The sequence below is a fragment of the Ornithodoros turicata genome, chromosome 1, assembly GCF_037126465.1.
Source record: "Ornithodoros turicata isolate Travis chromosome 1, ASM3712646v1, whole genome shotgun sequence".
Taxonomy (NCBI): Eukaryota; Metazoa; Arthropoda; class Arachnida; order Ixodida; family Argasidae; genus Ornithodoros; species Ornithodoros turicata.
The window spans coordinates 164,121,222-164,144,954 of NC_088201.1; the positions used below are offsets into that span (position 1 = coordinate 164,121,222).

The 23,733-nt window shown below is 46.8% G+C and overlaps 1 protein-coding gene across 2 annotated transcripts in view; it reads left to right on the forward strand.

Annotated features, from left to right (window-relative positions):
* The window catches only part of LOC135372367 (atlastin-2-like), a 64,398-nt gene that overhangs the window by 28,486 nt on the left and 12,179 nt on the right, over positions 1 to 23,733 (forward strand). For both annotated transcript variants that reach the window (XM_064605994.1, XM_064605995.1), the window contains exon 6: positions 10,598 to 10,741. In XM_064605994.1, coding sequence (XP_064462064.1) covers positions 10,598 to 10,741 — 144 coding nt within the window. The remainder of the gene's footprint in view (positions 1 to 10,597; positions 10,742 to 23,733) is intronic.

Consider the following 23,733-nt stretch of genomic DNA (forward strand, 5'->3'; position numbering starts at 1 on the left):
AGACGTCAATGTTGCACGGTGACAGTGCCACCTGTGGAGGTCGCAGTACAAGCTAGCAAGTACATATACTAAGGAAAAACAGCTAATGCTCTATGGCTGCACGTCGAGCATATGTTTCCAATTTGATCGTGCACTCCCAGCCGAGTAGAGCTGTTTTGTCCTACTTGGGACTCGGAAGCCCGGAGTTGGGAAGTGAGACGATCTTGGGTGGCACTAACAGTGCGTCTCGGCGAGACGTCAATGTTGCACGGTGACAGTGCCACCTGTGGAGGTCGCAGTACAAGCTAGCAAGTACATATACTAAGGAAAAACAGCTAATGCTCTATGGCTGCACGTCGAGCATATGTTTACAATTTGCACTCCCAGCCGAGTAGAGCTGTTTTGTCCTACTTGGGACTCGGAAGCCCGGAGTTGGGAAGTGAGAGGATGTTGGGTGGCACTAACAGTGCGTCTCGGCGAGACGTCAATGTTGCACAGTTACAGCGCCACCTGTGGAGGTCGCAGTACAAGCTAGCAAGTACATATACTAAGGAAAAAGAGCTAATGCTCTATGGCTGCACGTCGAGCATATGTTTACAATTTGATCGTGCACTCCCAGCCGAGTAGAGCTGTTTCGTCCTACTTGGGACTCGGCAGCCCGGAGTTCGGAAGTGAGAGGATCTTGGGTGGCACTAACAGTGCGTCTCTGGGAGACGTCAACGTTGCATGGTGACAGCGCCACCTGTGGAGGTCGCAGTGCAAGCTAGCAAGTACATATACTAAAGAAAAACAGCTAACGCTCTATGGCTGCACGTCGAGCATATGTTTCCAATTTGATCGTGCACTCCCAGCCGAGTAGAGCTGTTTTGTCCTACTTGGGACTCGGAAGCCCGGAGTTGGGAAGTGAGACGATCTTGGGTGGCACTAACAGTGCGTCTCGGCGACACGTCAATGTTGACGGTGACAGCGCCACCTGTGGAGGTCGCAGTACAAGCTAGCAAGTACATATACTAAGGAAAAACAGCTAATGCTCTATGGCTGCACGTCGAGCATATGTTTACAATTTGCACTCCCAGCCGAGTAGAGCTGTTTTGTCCTACTTGGGACTCGGAAGCTCGGAGTTGGGAAGTGAGACGATCTTGGGTGGCACTGACAGTGCGTCTCGGCGAGACGTCAATGTTGCTTGTTGGCAGCGCCACCTGTGGAGGTCGCAGTACAAGCTAGCAAGTACATATACTAAGGAAAAACAGCTAATGCTCTATGGCTGCACGTCGAGCATATGTTTACAATTTGCAGTCCCAGCCGAGTGGAGCTGTTTTGTCCTACTTGGGACTCGGAAGCCCGCAGTTGGGAAGTGAGACGATCTTGGGTTGGCACTAACAGTGCGTCTCGGCGAGACGTCAATGTTGCACGGTGACAGTACCACCTGTGGAGGTCGCAGTACAAGCTAGCAAGTACATATACTAAGGAAAAACAGCTAATGCTCTATGGCTGCACGTCGAGCATATGTTTCCAATTTGATCGTGCACTCCCAGCCGAGTAGAGCTGTTTTGTCCTACTTGGGACTCGGAAGCCCGGAGTTGGGAAGTGAGACGATCTTGGGTGGCACTAACAGTGCTTCTCGGCGAGACCTCAATGTTGCACGGTGACAGTGCCACCTGTGGAGGTCGCAGTACAAGCTAGTAGCAAGTACATATACTTAGGAAAAACAGCTAATGTTCTATGGCTGCATGTCGAGCATGTTTACAATTTGCACTCCCAGCCGAGTAGAGCTGTTTTGTCCTACTTGGGACTCGGAAGCCCGGAGTTGGGAAGTGAGACGATCTTGGGTGGCACTAACAGTGCGTCTCGGCGAGACGTCAATGTTGCACGGTGACAGTGCCACCTGTGGAGGTCGCAGTACAAGCTAGTAGCAAGTACATATACTTAGGAAAAACAGCTAATGCTCTTTGGCTGCATGTCGAGCATGTTTACAATTTGCACTCCCAGCCGAGTAGAGCTGTTTTGTCGTACTTGGGACTCGGAAGCCCGGAGTTGGGAAGTGAGAGGATGTTGGGTGGCACTAACAGTGCGTCTCGGCGAGACGTCAATGTTGCACAGTTACAGCGCCACCTGTGGAGGTCGCAGTACAAGCTAGCAAGTACATATACTAAGGAAAAAGAGCTAATGCTCTATGGCTGCACGTCGAGCATATGTTTACAATTTGATCGTGCACTCCCAGCCGAGTAGAGCTGTTTCGTCCTACTTGGGACTCGGCAGCCCGGAGTTCGGAAGTGAGAGGATCTTGGGTGGCACTAACAGTGCGTCTCTGGGAGACGTCAACGTTGCATGGTGACAGCGCCACCTGTGGAGGTCGCAGTGCAAGCTAGCAAGTACATATACTAAACAAAAACAGCTAACGCTCTATGGCTGCACGTCGAGCATATGTTTCCAATTTGATCGTGCACTCCCAGCCGAGTAGAGCTGTTTTGTCCTACTTGGGACTCGGAAGCCCGGAGTTGGGAAGTGAGACGATCTTGGGTGGCACTAACAGTGCGTCTCGGCGACACGTCAATGTTGGACGGTGACAGCGCCACCTGTGGAGGTCGCAGTACAAGCTAGCAAGTACATATACTAAGGAAAAACAGCTAATGCTCTATGGCTGCACGTCGAGCATATGTTTACAATTTGCACTCCCAGCCGAGTAGAGCTGTTTTGTCCTACTTGGGACTCGGAAGCTCGGAGTTGGGAAGTGAGTCGATCTTGGGTGGCACTCACAGTGCGTCTTGGCGAGACGTCAATGTTGCACGGTGACAGCGCCACCTGTGGAGGTCGCAGTACAAGCTAGCAAGTATATATACTAAGGAAAAACAGCTAATGCTCTATGGCTGCACGTCGAGCATATGTTTACAATTTGCACTCCCAGCCGAGTAGAGCTGTTTTGTCCTACGTGGGACTCGGAAGCCCGGAGTTGGGAAGTGAGACGATCTTGGGTGGCACTAACAGTGCGTCTCGGCGAGACGTCAATGTTGCACGGTGACAGCGCCACCTGTGGAGGTCGCAGTACAAGCTAGCAAGTACATATACTAAGGAAAAACAGCTAATGCTCTATGGCTGCACGTCGAGCATATGTTTACAATTTGCACTCCCAGCCGAGTAGAGCTGTTTTGTCCTACTTGGGACTCGGAAGCCCGGAGTTGGGAAGTGAGACGATCTTGTCGTGCACTAACAGTGCGTCTCGGCGAGACGTCAATGTTGGACGGTGACAGCGTCACCTGTGGAGGTCGCAGTACAAGCTAGCAAGTAAGGAAAAACAGCTAATGCTCTATGGCTGCACGTCGAGCATATGTTTACAATTTGCACTCCCAGCCGAGTAAGCTGTTTTGTCCTACTTGGGACTCGGAAGCCCGGAGTTCGGAAGTGAGAGGACCTTGGGTGGCACTAACAGTGCGTCTCGGCGAGACGTCAATGTTGCTTGTTGACAGCGCCACCTGTGGAGGTCGCAGTACAAGCTAGCAAGTACATATACTAAGAAAAAACAGCTAATGCTCTATGGCTGCACGTCGAGCATATGTTTACAATTTGCACTCCCAGCCGAGTAGAGCTGTTTTGTCCTACTTGGGACTCGGAAGCCCGGAGTTGGGAAGTGAGTCGATCTTGGGTGGCACTCACAGTGCGTCTCGGCGAGACGTCAATGTTGCACGGTGACAGCGCCACCTGTGGAGGTCGCAGTACAAGCTAGCAAGTACATATACTAAGGAAAAACAGCTAATGCTCTATGGCTGCACGTCGAGCATATGTTTACAATTTGCACTCCCAGCCGAGTAGAGCTGTTTTGTCCTACTTGGGACTCGGAAGCCCGGAGTTGGGAAGTGAGACGATCTTGGGTGGCACTAACAGTGCGTCTCGGCGAGACGTCAATGTTGCACGGTGACAGCGCCACCTGTGGAGGTCGCAGTACAAGCTAGCAAGTACATATACTAAGGAAAAACAGCTAATGCTCTATGGCTGCACGTCGAGCATATGTTTACAATTTGCACTCCCAGCCGAGTAGAGCTGTTTTGTCCTACTTGGGACTCGGAAGCCCGGAGTTGGGAAGTGAGACGATCTTGGGTGGCACTAACAGTGCGTCTCGGCGAGACGTCAATGTTGCACGGTGACAGCGCCACCTGTGGAAGTCGCAGTACAAGCTAGCAAGTACATATACTAAGGAAAAACAGCTAATGCTCTCTGGCTGCATGTCGAGCATATGTTTACAATTTGCACTCCCAGCCGAGTAGAGCTGTTTTGTCCTACTTGGGACTCGGAAGCCCGGAGTTGGGAAGTGAGACGATCTTGGGTGGCACTCACAGTGCGTCTCGGCGAGACGTCAATGTTGCACAGGTGACAGCGCCACCTGTGGAGGTCGCAGTACAAGCTAGCAAGCACATATACTAAGGAAAAACAGCTAATGCTCTATGGCTGCACGTCGAGCATATGTTTACAATTTGCACTCCCAGCCGAGTAGAGCTGTTTTGTCCTACTTGGGACTCGGAAGCCCGGAGTTGGGAAGTGAGACGACCTTGGGTGGCACTAACAGTGCGTCTCGGCGAGACATCAATGTTGCACGGTGACAGCGCCACCTGTGGAGGTCGCAGTACAAGCTAGCAAGTACATACACTAAGGAAAAACAGCTAATGCTCTATGGCTGCACGTCGAGCATATGTTTACAATTTGCACTCCCAGCCGAGTAGAGCTGTTTTGTCCTACTTGGGACTCGGAAGCCCGGAGTTGGGAAGTGAGACGATCTTGGGTGGCACTAACAGTGCGTCTCGGCGAGACATCAATGTTGCACGGTGACAGCGCCACCTGTGGAGGTCGCAGTACAAGCTAGCAAGTACATACACTAAGGAAAAACAGCTAATGCTCTATGGCTGCACGTCGAGCATATGTTTACAATTTGCACTCCCAGCCGAGTAGAGCTGTTTTGTCCTACTTGGGACTCGGAAGCCCGGAGTTGGGAAGTGAGACGATCTTGGGTGGCACTAACAGTGCCTCTCGGCGACACGTCAATGTTGCACGGTGACAGCGCCACCTGTGGAGGTCGCAGTACAAGCTAGCAGGTACGTATACTAAGGAAAAACAGCTAATGCTCTATGGCTGCACGTCGAGCATATGTTTACAATTTGCACTCCCAGCCGAGTAGAGCTGTTTTGTCCTACTTGGGACTCGGAAGCCCGGAGTTGGGAAGTGAGACCATCTTGGGTGGCACTAACAGTGCGTCTCGGCGAGACGTCAATGTTGCACGGTTACAGCGCCACCTGTGGAGGTCGCAGTACAAGCTAGCAGGTACGTATACTAAGGAAAACAGCTAATGCTCTATGGCTGCACGTCGAGCATATGTTTACAATTTGCACTCCCAGCCGAGTAGAGCTGTTTTGTCCTACTTGGGACTCGGAAGCCCGGAGTTGGGAAGTGAGACGATCTTGGGTGGCACTAACAGTGCCTCTCGGCGAGACGTCAATGTTGCACGGTGACAGCGCCACCTGTGGAAGTCGCAGTACAAGCTAGCAAGTACATATACTAAGGAAAAACAGTTAATGCTCTCTGGCTGCATGTCGAGCATATGTTTACAATTTGCACTCCCAGCCGAGTAGAGCTGTTTTGTCCTATTTGGGACTCGGAAGCCCGGAGTTGGGAAGTGAGACGATCTTGGGTGGCACTCACAGTGCGTCTCGGCGAGACGTCAATGTTGCACAGTGACAGCGCCACCTGTGGAGGTCGCAGTACAAGCTAGCAAGCACATATACTAAGGAAAAACAGCTAATGCTCTATGGCTGCACGTCGAGCATATGTTTACAATTTGCACTCCCAGCCGAGTAGAGCTGTTTTGTCCTACTTGGGACTCGGAAGCCCGGAGTTGGGAAGTGAGACGACCTTGGGTGGCACTAACAGTGCGTCTCGGCGAGACATCAATGTTGCACGGTGACAGCGCCACCTGTGGAGGTCGCAGTACAAGCTAGCAAGTACATACACTAAGGAAAAACAGCTAATGCTCTATGGCTGCACGTCGAGCATATGTTTACAATTTGCACTCCCAGCCGAGTAGAGCTGTTTTGTCCTACTTGGGACTCGGAAGCCCGGAGTTGGGAAGTGAGACGATCTTGGGTGGCACTAACAGTGCGTCTCGGCGAGACATCAATGTTGCACGGTGACAGCGCCACCTGTGGAGGTCGCAGTACAAGCTAGCAAGCACATACACTAAGGAAAAACAGCTAATGCTCTATGGCTGCACGTCGAGCATATGTTTACAATTTGCACTCCCAGCCGAGTAGAGCTGTTTTGTCCTACTTGGGACTCGGAAGCCCGGAGTTGGGAAGTGAGACGATCTTGGGTGGCACTAACAGTGCGTCTCGGAGAGACATCAATGTTGCACGGTGACAGCGCCACCTGTGGAGGTCGCAGTACAAGCTAGCAAGTACATACACTAAGGAAAAACAGCTAATGCTCTATGGCTGCACGTCGAGCATATGTTTACAATTTGCACTCCCAGCCGAGTAGAGCTGTTTTGTCCTACTTGGGACTCGGAAGCCCGGAGTTGGGAAGTGAGACGATCTTGGGTGGCACTAACAGTGCCTCTCGGCGACACGTCAATGTTGCACGGTGACAGCGCCACCTGTGGAGGTCGCAGTACAAGCTAGCAGGTACGTATACTAAGGAAAAACAGCTAATGCTCTATGGCTGCACGTCGAGCATATGTTTACAATTTGCACTCCCAGCCGAGTAGAGCTGTTTTGTCCTACTTGGGACTCGGAAGCCCGGAGTTGGGAAGTGAGACCATCTTGGGTGGCACTAACAGTGCGTCTCGGCGAGACGTCAATGTTGCACGGTTACAGCGCCACCTGTGGAGGTCGCAGTACAAGCTAGCAGGTACGTATACTAAGGAAAAACAGCTAATGCTCTATGGCTGCACGTCGAGCATATGTTTACAATTTGCACTCCCAGCCGAGTAGAGCTGTTTTGTCCTACTTGGGACTCGGAAGCCCGGAGTTGGGAAGTGAGACGATCTTGGGTGGCACTAACAGTGCGTCTCGGCGAGACATCAATGTTGCACGGTGACAGCGCCACCTGTGGAGGTCGCAGTACAAGCTAGCAAGTACATACACTAAGGAAAAACAGCTAATGCTCTATGGCTGCACGTCGAGCATATGTTTACAATTTGCACTCCCAGCCGAGTAGAGCTGTTTTGTCCTACTTGGGACTCGGAAGCCCGGAGTTGGGAAGTGAGACGATCTTGGGTGGCACTAACAGTGCGTCTCGGCGAGACATCAATGTTGCACGGTGACAGCGCCACCTGTGGAGGTCGCAGTACAAGCTAGCAAGTACATACACTAAGGAAAAACAGCTAATGCTCTATGGCTGCACGTCGAGCATATCTTTACAATTTGCACTCCCAGCCGAGTAGAGCTGTTTTGTCCTACTTGGGACTCGGAAGCCCGGAGTTGGGAAGTGAGACGATCTTGGGTGGCACTAACAGTGCGTCTCGGCGAGACATCAATGTTGCACGGTGACAGCGCCACCTGTGGAGGTCGCAGTACAAGCTAGCAAGTACATACACTAAGGAAAAACAGCTAATGCTCTATGGCTGCACGTCGAGCATATGTTTACAATTTGCACTCCCAGCCGAGTAGAGCTGTTTTGTCCTACTTGGGACTCGGAAGCCCGGAGTTGGGAAGTGAGACGATCTTGGGTGGCACTAACAGTGCGTCTCGGCGAGACATCAATGTTGCACGGTGACAGCGCCACCTGTGGAGGTCGCAGTACAAGCTAGCAAGTACATACACTAAGGAAAATCAGCTAATGCTCTATGGGTGCACGTCGAGCATATGTTTACAATTTGCACTCCCAGCCGAGTAGAGCTGTTTTGTCCTACTTGGGACTCAGAAGCCCGGAGTTGGGAAGTGAGACGATCTTGGGTGGCACTAACAGTGCCTCTCGGCGACACGTCAATGTTGCACGGTGACAGCGCCACCTGTGGAGGTCGCAGTACAAGCTAGCAAGCACATATACTAAGGGAAAACAGCTAATGCTCTATGGCTGCACGTCGAGCATATGTTTACAATTTGCACTCCCAGCCGAGTAGAGCTGTTTTGTCCTACTTGGGACTCGGAAGCCCGGAGTTGGGAAGTGAGGCCATCTTGGGTGGCACTAACAGTGCGTCTCGGCGAGACGTCAATGTTGCACGGTTACAGCGCCACCTGTGGAGGTCGCAGTACAAGCTAGCAGGTACGTATACTAAGGAAAAACAGCTAATGCTCTATGGCTGCACGTCGAGCATATGTTTACAATTTGCACTCCCAGCCGAGTAGAGCTGTTTTGTCCTACTTGGGACTCGGAAGCCCGGAGTTGGGAAGTGAGACGGTCTTGGGTCGGCACTAACAGTGGGTGCATTCTTTTCGCTTGCACCTCCTGCACCAGATCTGAACTGGGTTATTTGCGTGCTGCACTTTCCTGATGAAAAGAAAGGCATTACTAATAAAGTTACTTTCAGCTGGAAAGTGCAGCTCCCGGAAACCGGTCTTGCGTGGAATCGAAGGTAGTGCAGTCCAGTGCAGGTGAAAAGAATGCGCTTAGTGCGTCTCGGCGAGACGTCAATGTTGCACGGTGACAGCGCCATCTGTGGAGACCGCAGTACAAGCTAGCAAGTACACATGCAGAGGAAAAACGGCTAATGCTCTATGGCTGCACGTCGAGCACATGTTTACAATTTGATCGTGCACTCGTGAGTAGAGCTGTTTCGTCCTACTTGAGACTAGTCAGCCCGGAGTAGGGAAGCGGTCAGTAGATCAAGTCCAGGTACGTCGTGTCAAGTCTGGGTGGTGTCATCATCCTTGGAGTGGGGGAGGGAGGTTATCAGGACCCCAGCTGAAAGAAAAAAGAAGCAGCATCTTATCTAAGTAGTTAACTTATTTTAGTTGACAGTACACCAAGGCCTTTGTTTTATGGCAGACAGGAATTTGTAGATAAGGTATAATTCCCGTTGTTATCGGGATCGGTCGGTAGTGAGGTGATGTCATCGTCTTTGGGGTCGGGGAGAGGGGCGTTGTCAGGACCCCAGCTGAAACGAAAAGAAAAAAATAAGCCCCTCGTTTCAGCTGGGGCAGCTGGGTAAATTGTGCAAGGGGTCAACGTTTCGAGCCTCACGTGCAGCCATGGAGTATTTGCTCATTTTTATATTTGTATCTGTACTTACTAGCTTTGCACTGCGGCCTCCAGAGGTGTTGCTAACACCCAGGATCATTGATGTCTTGCAGAGACACAGTGTTTGTGCTGACTCAAGAGCGTGTCACACCCCTACGCTGTGCCGGTGAGAGCCAAGAAGCTTGAAACGCCGTCCACAGCTGGGATTGTGGCACGCTTGAATTGTAAACATATGCCTCACGTGCAGCCATGGAGCATTCGCTCATTTTTATATTTGTATATAATATATATGGAGAAGAATAAAAGTTCAGAAGCCTGGAAAAGAAGAAGTTTGGATTCGTCCCATTTGGAATATCTTAAATGTAAATAAATTATCCCCCTTTTTTTCTTCCTTCCCGTATACCTTCGTAGTCTGTGTGTAATTTTTCATTTCAGCTACATACGTTCGCGATCGTCCAAACCATTTCACCTGTCATATATAGTAGCATACAGTAAACGCAGGTAATTATTCGCAGCTTTCGTAGTGCAACAACCTTGGCCCGTGAGCACGTATAGGGGGCAGTTTTTTTTTGTATACTACCAGAAAAAGAAACTGCCCCCCTCTACATGCGCACGCGCCAAGGTTGTTGGACTAAAAAAGCTGTGAAGAATGACCTGTGTTTATCACTTGTTGAACGACGCACACGAGAAGAATTAGCCCAGGCATGGCACAAATATGGATGACAAAAACACGTACGCCTCGAACGTTTAAAGTTCGACTAAATCGAGTCAGAAAATGGGGCTGACACCACGACCGATTTGGGTTCGATGATTCTTCGTCGGGCCAAAATCTCAGTCTAAAAGTCGCACTGCCATCCCTGGATCGCCGGTATCAGTAGAAGTATGGTTAAACAAGGAGTTGAATCTTACGTACTATAATATTGCTTAAACGAGCAAAAGCACTAGCATCATATATCGTGGAAAGCCTTACAAGAATGTGAGTATACAACCTCAAGAGAACGGTCTTATTGGCTCTTTTCGCTGCCTATTTTTTGTTTTGGGGGCTTCAGTTTCAACGTATTTTGGGCTTTTCGTTGCCTAAACATCCGTGCCCTAGATAATTGTTGCGGTTACACTGCTTACTGTTTTGGTGCGTTGAAGTACAGGACATGGGGCAACTAATAACGTGAGCTATACGCCACGGTGGATGGGATCAATTTTCGCTACGTGTGGCTTCTCTAACATGAGTCGAAATCCGTGCACGCGTTACACCGCTTAATATTCCTCAACGACGTGTCTGTGACGAGGACTTGGACGATAGGCCCTCTTGTGTCGTGCTTTCCTGTACCTTCCACTACCATGCTGGCGTCATTTTCGAGATTTTAAACCATCAGTATTGAAATCAGTGGAAAACCAACCTGTCAGTTGATTCATGCAGTGTAATAGGCTCGTTCGTTTCATTACATACTTGGTTTTACAGGCCACCGGCGTGAATAATATTTCCGCTTCTGATGCTGACATTGAAGTGAAGCATAATAAACTCAAGGAAGAGTGCTTGTCACAGTTCGACAAAGAGCCTAAGCTGGGAGACCACCACAGAGAACTTCGGGAGCAGCTGATACAGGTACCGAACAAGCTTCAATGTCAATAATATACAATACATGGTGAATAGTATGGAACCATTCAGGTTCATGCTATATTTTTGCATGAAAACTGTAAGAGCAGCGTTGATGTCATTTCCGCAGGCTGGTTACGCCGCCAGGCGGACACTCCTCGGTGTAGCCTATGTAACTCTTGCAGAACTTGTTACCTAAATTTCCCTGAACTTAGTAATTATATGTTTTTCGGGGAGTGCGACATCGCAAGATTGAGATGGTCTTTATCTAAATTCACGTTCTTTTATAAAAAAATTAGAGTAGTTCGAGCTTTGAGGTATAAATAGCGAAATATTGCTTCGCAAAGGAGCCGAAACTGGAACAACGACTTGTCAAGAGCAAAACGAACGGCGCGCATTCAGGTCGGGGGAAACGCAGTGACTGGACTGATTGAGACAGGCGTCCGTCTGATAGCTATATTGATAGCTTTTCGATAATACGAAGGTTACCCGTATTTTGCTTCCTAGAAAAAAAAAAAGAAAAAAACGTACGGGAACCTTTATAGCTTTTTGCGCTCGAAAGATATCGTAACATTTCAATGCTCACAGTGATGCGACTCATTAGCGGGACAGCAGTTCCGAAAACAAGATAAGGCAATCGACCTGTTTTTTTTTCTGTTTTTTTGCGTGAGTGACATCACATCACTATAGCCTTGGATTTGATAATTTCGTTTATCGTAATGGAGTTCTTCCGGTGACTACTTTCGACTCACTTGTCTGGAATCTTCATCCCGTGGCCACCTGTCCCCCATCGGCGGTACGCACGCGAAGGATTCATACGATTCTCGCATCCAAAAGGAAATCGCGATTCACAGAACGCCACCAAACGGGAGAGCCTATCCCTGACACTTCATCGCCTTGTGCGTCGTCCGCTAGCATTCTCTTTCTCTCATGCAAGCAGATGGCGCCCAATTATCACAGATGAGCTCTCCGTTTTCCTGTGGCTATGTGAAACACGATTTCCCCTCGGTGGCGATAATGGTACGGCCCTCCGCACACGAATCGTGAATTTTATTTTCACATCGAATTAAAGTAGTCATGGACATAATGTACTGGGCGAGGAGCCAGGGGGAAACAGCTCCCCGATAAAGGGTCCTCCATTGTGCATACATAAAATCACAAACAGTAGACCCGTAGACTAATAAATCTATATTATATGCATAAAAATTAAACCAGAACTGGATTATGAAGTACGATGAATTATACACATATTATTTTTATAAAGTGACGTATGTAGTGGTTGCTTGGTATCCAACAGAAAGGTTTTAGTTCGAGCTTTAAAGGTCCTACAGTTTACAATGCTTCTTATTTCAGGCAAGAAGAGATTCCATTCGCTCACGTTGCGGAAAATAAATTAATATTTACCATAGTTTGTTCTTATTGTTGGAAGATTGAATAGACCGACCGCTCGTGCCCTGGTATGACGTTTTACTTTAAGCTGATTGTAATTCAGCATTTCTGACACTACAGAGCCTGTAATGTATGAGCGAACAATGGTTAGTACATTATGTGAAATTACTTGGTGAACATTTAGTATCCTTTGACTATTCAACACGGAAGTTACAGGAAACAGATATGGTAGTCTAAATTACAATTTTTATGGCACGATTTTGCAAAACCTGTAAGGCACGAATATGCGTAAAGTAAGTAAGGCCCCATATAGGAGTACAATACGTGAAGTGTGAATGAACAAAAGAAAAATACAAATTGAGAAGTACCGGTCGGAGAAATATTGTTGTGTTCTATCAAGTACGCTAATACCATAATAATTTTTTAGATCAGCCTTACATGTGGCTGAAAGCCCAGGTGCTTATCAAGCACAACACCAATGAATTTGGCCTCATTACTATAGCTAAGTAGGGCATTAAACAGGGAAAGTTGCGTTAAAGAAGCTACCTTACGTTGAGGAGAATGAAATGACATACAAACAGTTTTGTGGGAATTTAGTTTCAAGCAATTATTAAGACACGATTTACTTAGGATGTCCAGATCGACCTGCAACTTTCCAATTAACTTTTGGGTATTTTGTCCTGTGATAAACAGGGCAGTATCGTCCGCGTATAAGGAAACATTGGAATAAAGTATATGGTTTGGCAGGTCATTTATATACAGGGTGTCCCAGAAAACGTGTCATTGAATTATAATAAAAAAACTACACCACCTAGAGTCATGCGGTCAACGGTATTTGGTCTTACTGGGTTTTTGCCACCTCCTCGTGTGAATGTCGTCTAACGTAAGTTTAATTATGTAAATTTTTGCGAGCTTAAGTCGGAAATTTGCCTAGTAAAGGTCACTTTTTTACCCCACCAATGTGAAGGGCGTGTCTAATTGAGTCAAATTAATGATAATTGACAGGGATATTCAGAAGCTATCCCATCGGAAAAAATAGCCGAACATCATGCTCTACGGAGGTCGCACAGAATAGCGCACGATGAATTTTTCAGCGCAATCTTTGTCAGTCCGACGAAAGGAGGTTGGAAACCCAGCCCTCCCCGACGTTGCAGAGGGAGAAAAACAGGCACGGCTTATCACGTCCGACTTTCGCTGGGATGATGCTTTCCCTCTCCCAATTTAGGAACTGTTACTTTTTCTACTATCACTCTGTGGGCTGGCTTCGGAACCTCCTTTCGTCGCACTGAGAGCGATTGCGCTCAAAAAGTCGTCGCGAGCTATGGTCCGGTGCTCCGAAAAGCATGATGTTCGGCTATTTTTTCCGATGGGATAGCTCGTGAATATCACTGTGAACTATCATGAATTTGAGTGAATTCGGCACGCTCTTCATATTGGTGGGGTAAAAAAGTGACATTTACTTGGCAAATTTCATAGTTCAGTTCGCAAATATTTACATAATTAAACTTGGAGTACATGACATTCACATTAGGAGGTGGCAAAAACCTAATAAGAACAAATGGTGTTGACCGCATGATTCTAGGTGGCATAGTTTTTTTTATTATAATTCAATGACACGTTTTCTGGGACACCCTGTATGCTAAGAAAAGAAGCGGGCCCAGAATGGAACCCTGTGGTACACCAACATTAAGGACGGAAGAAAATGTAAACGCACCATTCAATTTAACGACACTGCTCATAGGGGACCGCTCCGCCATGAGCTGGAGATTCCAGACAAGTAAGTCGCCAGCAGTACCAAAACTAGCTATTATTACATTTCACAACATCCCCCCTTGTCGGTGAAATTCAACGTCATCGTCATTACAGCAAGTTCTTGTTGTTGTCGACTCGTTACGTCCCATCTGTAAGCGAAATTTTGCAATTTGTACCTCAGTGAGCGTTCTTGTTACAGGATTTTTGTGAAAGAGGGTGGACTTAAATAATGGCATGCTCCAATTATATCCTTGGCCTCCAATTATGGCATTTTTATATCATTGCAAAGTAGAGTAGTTTAACACCTGCATGAGGGAACGTACCGCTATACAAGGGATGTTCTGGAAATGAACACCTACGGGCTTATTGGGACTCTAGGTAGTAAATAACAAGTAAGCGATAGTGACGTTAGTTACTTAGTTAGTTACTTTTTAGTGACCTATATTGTGACGACATACAGGGTGTACGCCACGTAACACTGACATGAATTAGATGAAATTCGTGTTTTTTTTTTCTTGTGCAAAAGTCTTTTAATATATCTATTCCCAATGCGGGCTACTCAATGATGGTTGTGTATCGGTATGCAGCTCAGACAACCCGTTAAATAATTTGCACTATTAATCTTCATGAGTAGTAAAAATGGGTTTACCATGTATTTGCAAAAGTCTATAGCACAACCCTAAGCAATATTAATCGCAAGAATTGAATCCCCAGTGCCTTTCTGTGCTCTAATATATATATATATATATATATATATACATATAATGAGGGAAAAAGCCATTAAAGAAATAAGTAAATGACACTAGCCGTGTTTGAAATTCAAAATTACAGGTAAAATTGACGAGCCGCAAACACGGCGAAACACGTGTTTTCACAGCTTTCACTAGCACTTTATAAATAGGCGAACAAAAGAAAACTGGTGCTTCTTGAGTAAGAAACAGGTGCTGCATAATTAGCAGCACCTGTTTCTTACACAAGTAGCGTAAAGTTATCATCCGGTTTCCTGTCATCGCGGTATTTGTGTAGCGCTCGTGAAAGCTTAATTTTGAACACCCTGTATATGTACAGGGTGGTCTACCAACGATGATAGAAATTCATAGTAAAAAACGTAGGCCCCGGAGAGACATGCTGTCAAGGGATTTTTTTCTGCTAATAACTTTTGCCACATATTGCTAACATTTTTAATTTCATTTCAATGAGGCTTGTGCACGTGACGTCACGGGCAGCCTTTGCGCGCCTTGGAACCACGTGACATGGGAAAACATGGGGATGCTTCAGAGGCGTCTTTCTTCGGGCCGAATGAGGCAGCAGCGTATGTTTTTACAATTTTCTCTCGTAATTGCACGCATACCGCAACAACTCACGGGATGCCCTCCTACTGTGACTTCAGACAGCAATATGCTTTCCAATGTCACGTGACCAAACATGACGTCCCTGCACAAGCCTCATTGACGGAAAGTTAATTTCTTAAATTGAACTCCGAAATTTCACGAGGCAACCTAACGTTTTCTTTGCAGAAATGGGTTCCCCGTAGTTATTTTACTCAGTATAGCAAATAATCCCACTCGTAATGAAATGGCAGTTGCCGAAATAAATTCGCCGAAAATCCGTGGAAATGAGCCCTTGGCTCCGCCTCTTTTTTGACGGCTCGTAGTTTGAGAGCAAAGCTGCGAAGAAAGGAGCTTACACTGACACGCCACACGAGGGGGAAAGGGTTACAAACCGTCGGGTGACCTCATTTTTGACAAGATGGTAGCTCTGATTCCCGCACTCACCGCGCGTGTTTGTTCCGTGGGTAAGGCTTGTAACCCTTTCCCCCTCGTGTGCGTGTCAGTGTAACCTCCTTTCTTCGCAGCTTTGCGCTCAAACTACGAGCGGTCAAAAAAGAGGCGGAGCCAAGGGCTCATTTCTACGGATTTTCCGCGAATTTATTTCGGCAATTGCCATTGCATTAAGAGTGGGATTATGTGCTATACTGAGTAAAATAACCACGAGGAACCCATTTCTGCAAAGAAAACGTTAGGTTGCCTCGTGAAATTTCGGAGTTCTATTCAAGAAATTAACTTTCCGTCAATTGAAATGAAATTAAAAATGTTAGCAATATGTGGCAAAAGTTATTGGCAGAAAAAAATCCCTTGACCGCATCTCTCTCCGGGGCCTACATTTTTTACTATGAATTTCTATCATGGTTGGTAGACCACCCTGTATATATATATATATATATGTGTGTGTGTGTGTCTCAGTTAAATCTCCGGGCTAAATAATTCGCGAACGGGTGCACCAATCGAAGAACTTTCTTTTTTACAGGTATCTGTCCGATACCACCTACAAGCCGCGCACCGTGTGAATGAGTGCGAGGGGCTCATTATTTAAGTAAAAATTCGAATGAGCTTCGTGGAAAACATGACTTCTAAAGCAGGGCGCCGTGGGCATTCAAATGAGTACTGTCCCTTATGGGACCTTCGGTGGACATCTTTTAAAGAAAATCTGCCACCGAAGCGGGTCATTTGTTGCTGTAATTAATTGGTTTCGGTTTACATATTTTTGTAGTGACTGGTCGCTGGAAAGCGCAAAAAGACGCTATTTCACTCCCTTATCCACCAACGAATTACGCGTTCTTGAGCTTACTTCGCAATGGGGAGTTCTGAAGAAAAAATGGAAAGCATGTGATACGATATGTGATATACTATGTCCGATAAGCGGGGTGGGGACTGGCGCGGCATGTCTGATGCTGTTGCTTTTTCTTCAGCACTCCACGTTGCCAAGTAAGCTCAAGAACACGTAATCCCTTGGTGGATAGGGGAGTGGAAGAGCGTTCTTTTGCCCTTCACCGGGACGAGCCGCGACAAAAATATGTAAACCGAAACCAATTAATTACTGTAAGAAATGGCCCGCTTCGGTGGCAGATTTTTCACTAAAAGGAGTCCACTGAAGGTCCCAAAGGGGGTAGTGCCCATTTTAATGCTGACGGCGCCCTGCTTTAGAAGTTATGTTTTTAAAGAACTCATTTGAATTATTATTTAAATAATGAGCGCCTCCCACTCATTCACGCGGTTCGCAGCTTGTAGGTGGTATCGGACAGATACTTGTAAAAAAGAAAGTTCTTCGATCGGTGCACCCGTTCGCGAATTATTTAGCCCGGAGATTTAACTGAGACATCCGGTATATATTGAGAACAAATAGCCGGCGCTCTTTGGCTGCACGCGTAGCATATTTTTGCATGTGCTGAAACGTCGCCACGCCAGTTCTGGACAGCTGTTTCGCCATCATTGGTCCATCAGCAGCAGCAGTACGCAGGCAGGCAGCGTTTGAGCGGATGGCGTCAGAAGGTCACATAGCACGTGATTCCTCCCGTCAGGGTGTGCTAACCAAGCCCAGTGCAAAGCCAGTGGAGTATACTAGAGAAAAATAGCCGAAGCTTTTTGGCTGCACGGATAGCATACGTTTGTAAGTGCTCAAACGTCGCCACGCCAGTACTGGCCAGCCGTTTTGGCCTTATTGGGCCATCATCGGCACTACGCAGGCGGGCAACGTTTCAGCGGATGGCGTCAGAAGGTCACATAGCACGTAATTCCTCCCGTCAGTGTGTGCTAACCTACTACTGAAAGCCCAGTGCAAAGTCAGTGAAGTATATTAGGGAGAAAATCGCCGGAGGTCTTTGGTTGCACGCACTGCATACCAAACAGAACAAAACCTCTCGGGGTGTTCCTGTGGATATCCTTTCACGGAAATTCCGATCTCCCGGGAGACAGACATTTTTCCTACGGACGTCACTCACATCCCCGAGTGGCCACGGTTCGGACTTCCCATATATATCCGTCGTTTGTCTTCATAGGATGTTACATGGAGATATCTGGACATTGGACGGACTTATTTACATGCACACGTTGTGTGGATATACAAACGCCCGTAGAGGAGAAAGACATTTATCCTCAGTTTTCGTAGAAATGAGCATTTTGCTGCCTGCCATTTTGTTTTAATCCCCGCCTCCGCACCTTTTAATTTCTGTTGCTCCTCTTTGTTTCTCGTACATGCCATGACGGAGAACGAACGCAGCGTTTTAATAAGAAAAAATCTATATGAAAGCTCCGAGAAGACCACCCATTCCCAGAAGCTCACTTCGAAAGGCAGTGCCATTTCCTTCCAAAGAGAAAACAGATACCATGTACTGCTTGTCTCGCGAGCATCCCCATATTCCAGATACCTTCTCGCCTGTGAATCAAAATGATGGGTGAGTTGTCTAAGCTTAATTCGATTACGCACGCACACAACAACGAACTGAGAAATGGATCGGTGTGTTAACTCGCTATCAAGAGAACGTCTGTGCTTATTCAGCTGGTACATCGAAAGTCAAACTTCGCAGTGCTACATCGCCCCCAGTTTCTCTCTCTCCCGCAATAAATGATCCGAGTAATATCCCGACAGGGATCTAACTCGCACAATTCTTGAAGCAACCGCGACCGGACATCCTGTGGATACAGACCCTGGGACGTCTATGTATGAGGCTCCTAGTGATATCCGACAAATATATATTTCCGGATATGTACCTTGGGATCTGTTTCGGACGTCCACCTGAGAAAGTGTTCTGTCTGGGTGTTTCTAAGTGCTCAAACGTCGCCACGCCAGTACTGGACAGCTGTTTCGGCCTTATTTGGCCATCATGAGCGATACGCAGGCAGGCAACGTTTGAGCGCATGGCGTCAGAAGGTCACGTAGCACGTGACTCCTCTTGTTAGAGTGTGATAACGCACCACTGGTAGCCCAGTGCAACGGGAAGTGAAGTGACGACGCGTCCCTGTTCTTCTTATTGAAGAACAGGGTTATTTTTATTAAGGTTATTAAAGTTATTTTTATTAAGGTGGGGTTCGATTTAAATGAAACACCCTATATATATATATATATAGTTGAAATAAATGGGAGACAGAAAACGAAAGTAGGGGAAGTAACAAAAAAGGGGTTTATTAAAACTTAAAAATCATAAAAGTTAGAGAGGGTGTCTACGTTACGGCGGAAGCTCCGCCTTCTTCGGGACAAAAGAGCTAAATGTGGCCACGAGGCTGATAAGGGGCTTGAGAATGACGTGGTCGGTTGGGGGAAATTCCCGCCACCTGGCGGTTGTCAATTGGGGAAATTCCAGAGCGTTTTTGTGTCAGGTCCAGGAGTGGGGTCATCGTCCTTGTGGGTCAGTGGGGATTTTGATCTGGCTGAAACGAGAAAAGGCAACAGGGTCTTATCTAGGTTGTTAGACTTCTTATTGTTGACAGCATGCCAGGGTCCTCGGCATGCTGTCAACAATAAGAAGTCGCGTGAAGAACTCGAAACTCGACTCGAGCTGCTCCTCGAGGCCGGTTTTGCGCTTCATAAATCGACCTTGACGCGAAACGCTCCTCGAGTGGAGGAATTCCTCCGTGCATTCCTCGAAAATCTCGAGGTATAGCATCGATGCTACCTCGAGAACGCTCCTCAACTCCAGTTTGGCTGGTGTCATGGCGGAAGACAGGTCGTTCGCTGCGTCCATCGACTAAGTTTTGTGTCACGATGGCCTTGAACTGGGTGCTGACAACATTACCACTGAGCGACAACGTTCAATAAGGGTCCATCAAACTCCTTTTGACCATTTTGATGATCACGAGTTCCTCATATGGTATACGGTACCGCTTCATGAAGAAAACCGTACGAAGCCTTTTGGATACATTGCCTGTGGAGGAAAATGTCTGCAATCGTGGGCTGCCTCTACCTCCTGTGCTACAGCTGCCCGTCGACATTGTGACCGCCACGGGATACATTGTGAATGTGTCAGAAACGACGGTGTGCCGCGTTGTGGAAAAAATCCCACACCTTCTCGCAAGCACACTTTTCAAGACAAGGTGTAATAAATGTTCCTTCTGTCGCGCTATTTAACACAAAGAAGGTGTGTTTGAAGGATGTTTTCACGCAAAAAGTGGTGCAAAAAAAGAAACAGTGCATTGACTGGACATCTAAAAAAATAAACATATGATCTGCCTCCTCAATGTTTTTCTGTAATCTTTATACTGTATCAAGCTGGCCCAACCCCTGCTCCAGCTATCACCGAAACGGCTCAACAAATCTTCCATTCATGTTTTATTTTTCTCTCTCGTTTCTTTTTTTTTTTTTTGCAGTTGTTGTTCCAATAGTACGAATTCCGTTTGTTGGGTGGGATAACAGGCTCCACCGTTTAGGCAGAGCGCGATTGAGGGCCATAAAAGTTCGTACGACATGCTCGCGGTGACACCCCAAGAATGGTCTCCCCGATTCTTTGCTCGGGATGTTGTTGTAAAATCTGTTTTGTTTGTTTGATTGTTTATAGCTACCCTCAAGGCGTTGGGTAAACGTACCCATCTGCTAACAAACAGTCATTCGCGCCACATATTGTAACATAATAGAAGAGTGACAAGCAGTGACATCATCTTTCATATTATTTGATACGAAGTGACCATGCCATTAAGCTAGCTGCTGCCGTTGTGGTTGTAATTGCCAGACCAGAAAACTAGGAAACCTATCAGTCTGTTTCCCTGTTCGAAACACCTGCACCCTTCTTCAAACACTTGCAGACCTTTGTGTTTGTATTTGTAATGCACGTTGGTCGAAATAAAGTAAAGCATTACATTTATTTTTCATGCCATAAGTGTGTTTTAAGCACGATAATTAACATTTTCGAGTGGTCCCGAAAGACGGCTGGGGACGAGACTACAGCTTTATTGGAGGACGGTTTCTCGAGGAGCGCCTTTGCGGAGGAATCCCCGAAGCGGGTTCATGAAACGCATGGGCTCTTCGAATGGAGCAGCGCCACTTTCCTCCACTCGTTGGAGTCGAGGCGGAGCGTCGAGTCGAGGCTTGTTCGAGAATACGGCGGTAACAGACGAGGACAAGAGGAACCACACAGACAACTGAAGTGTATTGTAGATAAAGTACAAGCAGACGTAGGCACACAAACCGGTAACAGGCGACAGGTGCCGACATTCAAGAGCGCCACACGCATGTGCGAAATAAACCATCTCACTCCGTAGATAACAGCAGCATGGTTAGCTGTTTCAAAAGGCGACCTCGTTATCAGACAATGTAATAGATGGTTTACTGACACACTTATCTTCCCAATTTAAAAGAGTGTGATGGGCTTCCATGACGTGAGCGATCTGGTGCCCCGCTCTCCCTAGGGCAGTGAGCAGGTCGCGTGGGTCAGCAGCTCACGCAATAAAACTGCATATCAATAACCTCCAAAAACCACGTAGATAACAATAGTTCAAAACACAGATTCTGTTACTCGACAAGTGTGTATGTTCTACTGGGTTTAGCGAAGTAGGTGGTGCCCCGTGCTTTGAGAAAGAGCCTGATGTCAGTTGAGGAAGAATGACATCCAGAGAATGATTCAGTTCTCTTTTTTTTATTCTTTTTTATTTTTCTGCGCATTGACAACTACGGTCATAATGCACCCAGAGAATGGTATGAAAAAGCGGCCGCAGGACTCGCGCAACGCTAAAAAATAGTTCCCTTAACATATTTTTTTCCTAAGGCACAGAAATGCGATGCTGTTTCGATTCTGGTGGACTAAACACCTCATGGTTGTGGTCTGAAACTTTGCAATTGCGCGGTCGAAGTTCTTTTTACAAATTTCAGAAGATCAATTATGAAGTGGATTAACGGCTTTATAGCTACTGGTACACCACCACCTGATACACCAGGACCTTAGAGAAGGCCTCCCCGGGAATACATACATTCAACGACTTTTTTTTTTCAAATTTATTGTCAGCCTTAAGTGACGCACACTGTATAATAAAGGCATGCACAACCGCCGTATAAAATGATACGGGGTGTCCCAGAAAACGTGTCATTGAATTATAATAAAACAACTGCGCCACCTAGAATCGTGCGGTCAACGGTATTTGTTCTTACAGGTTTTTGCCACCTCCTGATGTGAATGGCATGTATCGTAAGTTTAATTATGCAAATATTTGCAAACTGAACCCGGAAATTTGCGAAGTATAGGTCACTTTTTTACTCCACCAGTATGAGGAGCGTGTCGAATTCACTCAAATTCATGATAATTGACAGGGATATTCACGAGCAGACCTGTGAAGTAAGTACAAGTAATTGAATTACTGTTATTAATTACTTTCTTAGTAATTAATTACTTCCGGAATTACATTAGGTTTTATGTATTTGTAACCGTAATTGAAGTACTTTTACAAGTAACGCGTAACGCATTTTGAATTACTTTCGGAATGACTTTGAACGCTATCTGGGAAGGCCCAATGTTTAAAGTTTTTGGTCAGTTCCACATCGTTTTTTTTTTCCTTTTTTTTCGCAGTGATTACCTAAAGACTCGATTCAGATCGGTACATTTTTCGGTATAGATTTTTTTACAATTGAATGTAGAAGGAAAAAAAACTCCTGCGCCATGGGAAAAGGAGTAGGAATCGTGGGTATCGGCCTGCACTTCAGAGTCGTTAGAGTGCTTGAAAGGTCTCCCTTGTGTGCTCGAGGTGTTCAAGACTACTCGACTTTTTGAGCAGAATCGCTCTCAGTCCGATGAAAGGCGGTTCTAAACCCAGCCCACAGAGCGACAGTAAAAATGGTGGCAGTTCCTGAAATTGGGAGAGGGCAAGCAGATCCCAGCGAAACCCGGACGCGATAAGCCGTGCCTCTGTTGTCTCTTTCTGCTATGCCGGTGTGGGCTGGGTTTCCAACCTCCTTTCGTCGGACTGACAACGATTGCGCTGAGAAATTATTCGCGTGCTATCCTGTGGGAGTCCCGTAGAGAGTGATGTTCGGTTATTTTTTCTTTTCCGATGGGATAACTCCTGAATATCCCTGTGACTGATCATTAATTTGGGTAAATTAGGCACGCTCTTCACATTGGTGGGGTAAAAAGTGACCTTTACTTGGCAAATTTCCGACCTCAGTTCGCAAAAATTTACATAATTAAACTTACGTTACACGACGTTCAGGAGGAGGAGGAGGTGGCAAAAACTTAGTAAAAACAAATGTCGTTGCCCGCATGATTCTAGGTGGTGTATTTTTGTTATTATAATTCAATGACACGTTTTCTGGGGCACCCCGTATAGCTGTTATTTCACATGCCTTGCAAACGACAGAATATGCACGGTGGAGTTGCGAATCGCTCACATGAAACTACGCGAAACAGTAAGCTGCAACAAAAACTTGATCCAGAATGTTAATGTCTTTCAAAGTGTGCTGGCCATCATCATCATCACACACTTCCGAAACCCACAAAGCGTAAAATCACTCATATTCAACGACCTTTCCGAAAGAAAAATTAACCGCGAATTTGATTAGACTCTGCCCAGTCTTACACCATAAAGCGCAATGTATGGAGGGTCAAAACTGGAGACTATTCTCGAAGAATGCTCGTGATTATGGGACCGAAGAGAGGCTTCAACGTTAACACTGTGCGATCCAGACCCACAATCCACGGGTAGTACGGGTTCCGATGCGCTGTAATCCCGAAGGACACGAAACACATCGGTACACTCTCCTCGTGATGAAGCTGACGATTGTCCACTGGCGGCTGCCATCACGCCCGCGCATAAGGGGGGCCGTCGATCGTCTGATCAGACGTGGCATCTGGAAAGGGCAAAAAATAAGAAGTTACAAAAAAGAACAAGAAAAATATCACATTTGATGTCAACGAGGGCAAAGTTTGCAGCGAGGAGACTCCGCTAACCCGCCATGGGCTGTCCCATCCCGAGCTGTTTGCAACTGTGTCGACAGTGTGGAAGAAAGGTTGGGATGGCGACGAACATGTTCTGGGGTGCTCTTGCCCTTCGTCCTGCTGAATAGATGCGTTCTATGTACTCGTTTGTGGCAAGGAACAGATATTG